Source organism: Diospyros lotus, chromosome 6 (assembly GCF_014633365.1).
Source record: "Diospyros lotus cultivar Yz01 chromosome 6, ASM1463336v1, whole genome shotgun sequence".
NCBI classification, from domain to species: Eukaryota; Viridiplantae; Streptophyta; class Magnoliopsida; order Ericales; family Ebenaceae; genus Diospyros; species Diospyros lotus.
The window spans coordinates 2784761-2794877 of record NC_068343.1 but is presented as its reverse complement, the minus strand read 5'-3'; the positions used below and the strand labels follow the sequence as shown (position 1 = coordinate 2794877).

Below are 10117 nucleotides of genomic sequence, written 5' to 3'. Positions count from 1 at the left end.
CACTAAGTCGGCAAATAAAGTTAAAAAATAAAATTATAACATTTAAGTTATATATAAAATTATAACATTTAAAATTATAAAAAATAAATTTAAATTAATTAAGCTATATATAAAATAAAGACAATTTAAATAATCAATTAATTATATAAATGATAATAATCAAATTTTTAAAGTTGATTATCCATATACGATTTCACATATTCCTTATGTCAATCAATTACCACATTTAAGATAAGTCAAAATTTTAAGAAAACAATAAAAAAAATAATGTTAGAAAATGAAATTATAACATTTAGTTATATATAAAATTATAACATTTAAAATTATAAAAAAATAAATTTAAATTAATTAAACTATATATAAAATAAAGATAATTTCAATAAATAATTAATTACATAAATGATAATAATCAAATTTTCAAAATTGATTATCCATACATGACTTTACATATTTCTCTTGACAATCAATTACAACATTCAAAACATGTCAAATTTTAAAAAATTAACAAAAAAAAAGTTAAAAAATAAAATTATAAAAAATAAATTTAAATTAATTAAATTATATATATCAAATAAAGATAATTTAAATAATCAATTAATTATATAAATTATAATAATCAAATTTTCAAAATTGATTATTTATACATAATTTCATATCTTCTTCCTAACAATTAATTACCACATTCAAGATAAGTCAAAAATTTTAAAAAGCAATAAAAAAAATTAAAAAATAACTATTAATTGAAAAACTTAATGTTAGGACGACTTCAAAATTTGTTGATATTGACATGACTTTACATATTGATTATCTATATATGCTGGCAATCAATTATCACATTCAAGATAGGTCAAATTTTTAAGAAAGTAATCAAAAAAAAAAGTTAAAAATAAAATTATAATATTTAAGCTATATATAAAATTATAACATTTAAAATTATAAAAAAATAAATTTAAATTAATTAAACTATATAAGTAAAAAATAAAGATAATTTAAATAATCAATTAATTATATAAATGATAATTATCAAAATTTTAAAATTAATTATCCATATATGACTTCACATATTTCTTCTACCGATAATAAAAATATAAAACATAATAAATTTTTTAAATGAAATATGAGAACATATGATAAATATAAATAGCCTATATAAAATATTAATTTTGTCAAAATAACTTAAACGACTTATTTAAAAAAATAAATTTAAATTAATTATATAAATTATAATAATCAAATTTTTAAAATTGATTATCTATACATGATTTCACATTTTCTTCCTCACAATTAATTACCACATTTAAAATACGTCAAAATTTTTTGAAAGTAACAAAAAAATAAAGTTAAAAAATAACTATTAATGAAAAACTTAATGCTATGACGATTTTCAAAAAATTAAGTTGCTACACAAAACTTGTTCACAACAAACCAGAAATATGATTAAAATTAATTGATTGAAAACCAAAAGCACGATTAAACTAATTAAATAAATGATAAGAATCAATTAAGTTATATATAAAATTATAACATTTAAAATTTAAAAAAATTAAATTAAATTAATTAAACGATAACATTTAAAATTATAATAAAATAAATTTAAATTAATTAAACTATATATAAAATAAAGATAATTTAAATAATTAATTAATTATATAAATTATAATAATCAAATTTTTGAAATTGATTATCTATACATAACTTCACAAATTTCTCTTGCCAATCAATTACCACATTCAAGACGGTCAAAGTTTTAAGGAAGTAATAAAAAAAATTAAATTATAACATTTAAAATTTTTAAAAATAAATTTAAATTAATTAAACTATATATAAAATAAAAATAATTTAAATAATTAATTAATTATATAAATGACAATAATAAATTTTTGAAATTGATTATTCATACATACTTTACATATTTCTCTTGACAATCAATTACCACATTCAAGACATGTCAATTTTTAAGAAAGCAATAAAAACAAAAGTTAAAAAATAAAATTAATTAAACTATATATAAAAAATAAAAATAATTTAAATAATCAATTAATTATATAAATGATAATAATCAAAATTTCAAAATTAATTATCCATACATGAGTTCACATATTTCTACCGTCAATAATAAAAATATAAAACATAATAAATTTTTTAAAAGAAATATGACAACATATGATAAATATAAATAGCCTATACAAAATATTAATTTTGTCAAAATAACTTAAACGACTTATTTAAAGTAATTAAAATTTTCCTAAATAACTAATTTAACATAACCTACCAACTAATTATTTTTTAAAATTAAGTAATAACATACATATATAAGATTTGTACTTTTTTTTGCATGATTTTGAAACTAATTAAGGGTTTAGAGTAAGTAGTGGTGAGAGAGAATGAGAGATAAATTATGAAAAATAAAATAAAAAATTAAATTTAGTTTTAAAAAAATTTTACTTGACAATCGATATTCGATGATAATACTTGATATCTCAAAATTTCTCTCGATTTAAATTTTTTTATTTTTTTGTAATTTATTTTAATTAAAATTTAATATTAATATTTAGGAATTAATAATATAGATTATATCTTGTCTTTTCATATACCATGCTTACATATTCTTCAAGTACTTTTTAGCTAAAAAACATTATCTACAGATTCCAAGAACTACTTATTTTTCACAAATCTAAGTTTAATTAATGATTTACAAAAATTCTATTTCGGGTAAGAAAAAAGATAAACAAAATATAATATAATATAAAAATAGAAACTGAAAATAGGTGAGAAAATGATTTGAAGGCTATTTTGTTATAATATATATACATAGATGTTATATCATTATAAATATGTGAACTTGAGATCTTAAATATTAAATCTTGGGTCAGTGAATGGGGGGTTGAACTTTTAGGTTTATATATTCAAATATCTCCATGGTATACTGTTTGTTGTTAGGCGAAGCTAGCTAGTCATGTGAATTGGGAAAACCAAGAGGCAAAGCTATGCAAATAGGATGGGTGTTGTTGGATTTTTCAATATATTGAACCATATATGTGTGTGTCTGTGTGTGTGTGTATAAATGTTTAGATTTAAAGCAAATGTATGTATGTGCGCTCCTCAGGATGTTTGTTTTGCTTTGTTGACGACCTTGACCCTACCGCAAATTATAAACGACACCGTACCGAACACAGGGGTTCCAGATTAAGTTTTGCATAGAGATTGCGGACAAGGGTTTGGAGACTGAGTTATTGTCAAAAAATGCCACCGTTTTTGAAATGAAATTTATTGCATTCACACTCACAAGAACTGTAAAATTTCTAATCTAAAGTGGTAGGAGGAGGTGGTATTTGAAAAGATGGAGAAGAATTTGAGAAATGAATTTTATAAAATAATATTTTAGAAAATTACTCCTAAAGCTAAAGAGACATCATCATCATCATCGCATCGCAGAGCAGCAGCGGCAGGCAAGCAGCAGCAACCTGCAAAGGCGTGCCCTCGATACGTCACTCCCAACTCGATTCTTATGTCTCACGCCTCACTCAAAACAAAAGTACTGTATCCTCCCCCCTCTCTTGTCTTCTCTTCTCTTCTCTTCTCAGGCTCATTCCTCAACCCACTGTTTGCCATCCCAAATTAAATTATACAGTAAAATAGGATACGAACACTCACTCTCTGGATCTTTATTATTAAAATTTTATAGTAATAATAATACTTTATATAAGCCCAGGTGGAGGAATTAATTTACTAAAAACAATGATTATAAGAATATTGTTGTTGGGGGGCGCAAAGGAGATAAGAGAGCCGTGCAGTGAATGCGGTCCCTACCCCAGAAGTAAACTGGAACACGCATTGTCCCCCGGGTGGTTGGTTAAGATGCTAATTGCGTCACCTGCAGTTATGATTTTCTCTTTTCTGAATATTATTATTATTATTGACAGCTTATTGTATTCGCCTTACAGAGAAATTAAATTAGGAAATTCACTTACTATTATTATTCTATCAGATAGTGTCGTCAAAATAGGGTTTTGTTATATATATATATATATAGTTAATTAGGGGTGATGATGATGTTAAGATGATGGATAGTACTGCTGCGACATCGGTGCGTGCAGGCGAGAATGTTTTCTTGTCTCCCTCAGTCCCTGCAAGTTCATCACTCACACGTCGCTTCCATCAGATCGTCACAGTCGCCGATGGCCTATGGCCAGTTGGTGATTTCGCAAATAAGATGCCATTTCATGGCCAGTCTCGTTTCTCGCTTCCTATATAGCGGATCCATCCAGATAAAAAGTACCGTCACATGTTAGGAATGGAGGTTGCCAAGGCTAGAGAAGATAACCTGCGAGCGGTGTGGTTCACCGCCGGCGCGGTGGTAGCAGTGGCGTGCATGCAAAGAGCCGCCGTAGCGGCGCTGGTGGAGCAGTGGCGGATGTGGATGTTCGTGGCGCTTAACCTCTTGCTCTTGGCGATTCTCTTCACATCCACATCCACCAGTAGTAGTAGTACTACTACTTCATCGGCCGGCGAGGGAGGCCGTGGAGAAAGCAACACAGGCGACGGCGATAAGCAGCAGGAGGGGCAGAAGATGGAGGAGAGCAGCAGGAAGAGGAGGAAAGCGAGTCGGTGTAGCAACAAGTTACCAAAGAAGATGGATAGTAGTGATAATGCCGCCGGGAGCGGATCATGTGGAGAAGTCGAGGAGGTAATTAATGTGGAAGATGACGAGGATGAAGACGACGGCGAGGGAGGAAGAGCAAATGGTTTAATGTGCTTGTCGAAGGAGGAGTTAAATGAGAGAGTGGAGGCCTTCATTGCCATGTTCAGGCAGCAATTGATTTCCGATGCTAAGAATCGATCAATGGGGTTTCAATATTCTACCTGTACTGCTTTTTCAGCCTAGCTAGCTACAACACACGCAGTACTGCTAGCGTTCGTCTTCCTCTTCTTCTTCTTCTTCTTCTTCTTCTTGCCTTAAAAATTGATTTCCCCTGCTAGTAGCGGTTACGAACTTGAGATCGATCGATGACGATGAGCAACCGGCGGCTGGTTAATTTTGACTTAATTTAAAGAAATTTATTATATGTTCATCATATATAGAATTGAGTTGCTGTTAATTATTATATTTTTAAGGTTCTGATAAGTGGCAGTACATGTGTTGATTGTGTGCATGTGGTGCTTTAGGGCGTGTCCCCCCCAAAGTAGCTTTTAACCTATTTAATTTTTAAGTTATTTAAAATTTTAAAGTTAAGTAACATTTAATAAGATAACGTATTTAGATAAATATATTTTTAAACTATTAATTAATAATTATATGTTTAGTTTGAAAGAAATGATAAATTATCAAAACTTGATGACAAAAAGATTAAAATATAATACAAATAAAATATGTAAAAATATTATTTTTAATAAAAATAAATTATAAATTGATGTTTAACTAATAAATTTTAAATTTTACTATTAGAGATTGATAAATTATATATAATTATTAAAAAATATATTAATATAATATATATTAAATATAAAACTAATTTTTAAATATATATATATATACATACATCAATGGGGATGGGAACGCTGATGATGGAGGAGGTGGCGAAACGATGGTGACACGGATAGCGAACAACGAAGAAGCTGATAGAAGAGATGGACGACGGCAACGGAGGTGCTAGTCAATGGGGATGGGGACGTCGACAATGACGGAGAAGCTGGAGATTGATCTAGAGAGAGAAAAGACAGAAAGAGAAGACGGGATAAAGTGCGTAAATATTTGAAATATTTAAAGTAAATTCATTATTTGTTTGATCAATACAATAATCTCTTAGGAGTTCATTTGAAAAAACTAGGGAAAAACTTTTTTAAACGAATTAGTTTAAAAGTTAAATAGCGTTTAAATTTTAAATGTTGCCAAATGCATCAAAAATTAAGATGCCTAACTTATAAGCGGTCAAATTAGTAAGCCAAACACCCTCTTAGTCTAAAGAAGTAATGGTTTTTATACGGGTTCTTAATACATCAGTTACTTAAATATATTCTAATATATATAAGTATAAATAAGTCTACATATGTTGGTAACACGTGAATTATCCCTCAGTAAATTAGGTACGTACTCCGGCCGTAATAACCTTTTTGTGGGTTACTACTGTCTTTGCTTAACATCTCATATCTAAATATTATGAAATTTTACAGAATTGGCGCTGTTGGCCTGAACTCAAATGTTGGTGCCATTAGCAGGTATTTGTACGAAACAAATAGAATGATGTCATTTAAGCAGCAGCTTCTGTGGATGGATGTCGTTTGTGAACTGATATATATATGGAGTTTTTTTTTTTTTTTTCTCTTTTTCGTTCCTTTAATTCTTGGGCTAATTACGGAAATATTTTAAGAATTTGTAATTTCATCTTGGGCTTATCCTTTCAATTTTGACAATTAACTCCAAATTAGTTCAATTTGATATAATTTTATTTAACATATAAAATTAATTTAAAAAAATATATATTCATATTGACTTGTTAAGTGTCATATAATATTATTATTTGTGAGATTCACATATATATATATATATATAAAAAGAAGATAAAAAAGAAGGTGATTAGTCGATAATTAAATTTAATTATTAAAATTAAAAATATTAAATAAAATTATAAATTCACAAAAAAAAAAAAAAAGAAGAATGTGTATATTTTCGTATTTAGCCCTTCATTCTTTTACCTAGACGGGGGCACTAAACTTTTTCCTTTCGTGAAGAATCCCAACATCAACTGCGTCTGCCCTACATGTGGAAGGCAAATGAAGGATGCGGTTTCAGATAGGCGTCAAACAATAGGGCGTTGTTTCTATCACTGGCCTCTCAAAGCCTGCAATTATTTCTCGCGGGTAATCGGAGGACTGGTATCTGATGGCCTAACCAGTTGGGCATGCAAATGGTCGTCCAGTTTCAGAAACTTGTTTTGAAGGAGAACAATTCGATCGTTCACTATTGTTGCCAGGTTGCAGCTGATACTTATATGCTAGCTCTACTCCTTCGGCAACTGGGTCTACTGGTAGCTATTTTACATCTAACTGGTGCAATTTTGAAGCCCCCTGAAACTGAGATTGATGAAGAAGAAGAAGAAGAAAAAGTGAAAGGACTAATTCTTTGTGTGCTGGCACCACCATTCGTAGTAGTTCTATATATAACCAATTTGACAGATTTTGAAGCCCTTCATGAAGCGGAGGTTGAGAAAGTAAAAGCCCGAAGGGAATGTGATTTCTACTGGGAGCTCATGCGTGATTTAGCAATCCTCTCTTTGGCCCAAGCGCTCAACCTTATTCCTATTTATTTATACAACTAGTGGATCACCCATGCAATGCATGGATATTGTAAAAAAAACAAAATCGTTAAAGTAAAAGTTGTATAATTTAGTAGTTACAATAAATAAAAATCACAATAAATAAGTAAAAAAATAAACAAAATAATCGTGTTACAATCATGAGAATACAACAAAAGGATTACAAATTTTGAAAGATTTCCTTATATACATTCAAGGGTAGACGAACAATAAAAAGCACATAACTCTATCCCGAAATCATGTAAAAAATAAACCTAAACTAACATATAATACAATAAGTAATGCGTAAAAAAATACAAAAATTACATGATAACAGGAAAAAAGAATAAACGATAACCAACCTCTTTATTCTAAAATATGCATTCAAGAGTAGACTTTTTTTTTTTTAAATTTTCACGTGTATTTGTCTTGTATGTGCGTACCACACGAATCCTCAAGGCTTAATTTTTTCTAGTTGCATTCATATCACTCACTTGACAGAATAGTGGTGCTATGTTACACCAGAAGACCAAACTGGATAAAAAAATACAGTTAAAATTTACTAAATAAAAGTAAAGAAGAACAGAAAATTTAAGAAGAAGAATTGAGAAAGGAGAAGAGAGGAAATTGAAGTGTTGAACAGGAATGAAGAAGAAGAAAAGAGAGAGATATTTCTTTTCTTTTATTATTTTTTCTTCCTTCAAATTCTCTTATTTCTCTCAATTTATCAAATCACATGTCACCATTAAGTTTCTCTTTTTTTTTCCACGCTTTGCCATACAATCCGAATCTTACTTAACATAATTTTCAAAACACAAATTTAATTTGTATTTAATTTCCCCAAGTCCAACATATAGCACATCTTCGGAGTAGACCAATGGGAAAAAGAAGAATTAAATAAATGACACTAATCAATTAAGTTGAAAAATAAAATTATGACATTTAAAATTATAAAAAATAAATTTAAATTAATTAAATTGTATGTAAAATAAAGATAATTTAAATAATCAATTAATTATAAAAATAATAATAATCAAATTTTTAAAATTGATTATCCATACATGACTTTATATATTTCTCCTAATAATTAATTACTACATTTAAGATAGATCAAATTTTTAAAGAAGTAAAAAAAAAATTAAAAAATAAAATTATAACATTTAAGTTATATTTAAAATTATAAGAAAATAAATTTAAATTAATTAAACTATATATAAAATAAAGATAATTTAAATAATCAATTAATTATAAATGGTAATAATCAAATTTTCAAAATTGATTATCCATGACTTTACATATTTCTCCTAACAATCAATTACCACATTTAAGATAGGTCAAATTTTAAGAAAGTAATAAAAAATAAAGTTAAAAAGAAAAATTATAATATTTAAATTATATATAAGATTATAATATTTAAAAATATAAAAAATAAATTTAAATAATCAATTAATTATATAAATGATAATAATCAAATTTTCAAAATTGATTATCCATATATGACTTTACATATTTCTTCTCACAATCAATTACACATTTAAGATAGATCAAATTTTTAAGAAAGTAACAAAAAAAAAATAAAGTTAAAAAATAAAATTATAATATTTAAGTTATATATAAAATTATAACATTTAAAATTATAAGAAAATAAATTTAAATTAATTAAACTACATAAAATAAAGATAATTTAAATAATTAATTAATTATATAAATAATAATAATCAAATTTTTAAAATTAATTATACATACATGACTTTACATATTTTTCCTAACAATTAATTATCACATTTAAGACATGTCACATTTTTAAGAAAACAACAAATAAAAATAAAGTTAAAAAATAAAATTATAACATTTAAGCTATATATAAAATTATAATATTTAAAAATATATAAAAATAAATTTAAAATAATTAAACTATATATAAAATAAGAATAATTTAAATAATTAATTAATTATATAAATGATAATAATCAATTTTCAAAACTGATTATCCATATATGACTTTACATATTTCTCTTGACAATCAATTACTATATTTAAGACAGATCAAATTTTTAAGAAAGCAACAAAAAAAAATAAAGTTAAAAAATAAAATTATAATATTTAAGTTATATCTAAAATTATAACATTTAAAATTATAAGAAAATAAATTTAAATTAATTAATTATATAAATGATAATAATCAAATTTTCAAAATTAATTATACATACATGACTTTACATATTTTTCCTAGCAATTAATTACCACATTTAAGACATGTCACATTTTTAAGAAAATAATAAATAAAAATAAAGTTAAAAAATAAAATTATAACATTTAAGTTATATATAAAATAAATTTAAAATAATTAAACTATATATAAAATAAAGATAATTTAAATAATTAATTAATTATATAAATAATAATAATCAAAATTTTAAAATTGATTATTCATATATGACTTTACATATTCCCTCTAACAATCAATTATCACATTTAAGACATGTCACATTTTTAAGAAAGTAATAAAAAAAATAAAGTTAAAAAATAAAATTATAACATTTAAAATTATAAAAAAATAAATTTAAATTAATTAAACTATATATAAAATAAAAATAAAATAAAAAATTTACTTGGCAGTCGGTATTCGGTAGTATTACCTGATATCTCAAGATTTCTCTCGATTTAAAAAAGTCTCATTTTTCTGTAATTTATTTTAATTCAAATTTTAAGTTAATATTTAAAAATTAATAATATAGATTAGATCTTGTCTCTTCATATACCAGCATACTTACACATTCTCCAAATATTATTCAACTATAAAAAAATCATTTACGTGTTCCAAG

At 25.5% G+C, this 10117-nt stretch overlaps 1 protein-coding gene across 1 annotated transcript; it reads left to right on the top strand.

The window, feature by feature from the left end:
- Positions 1 to 4171: 4171 nt before the first annotated feature.
- Positions 4172 to 5138, top strand: LOC127804308 (uncharacterized). Its single transcript, XM_052341162.1, has one exon. It carries the CDS (start codon positions 4286 to 4288, stop codon positions 4883 to 4885), a length of 600 nt encoding a protein of 199 aa, XP_052197122.1. The 5' UTR covers positions 4172 to 4285; the 3' UTR covers positions 4886 to 5138.
- Positions 5139 to 10117: the final 4979 nt, after the last annotated feature.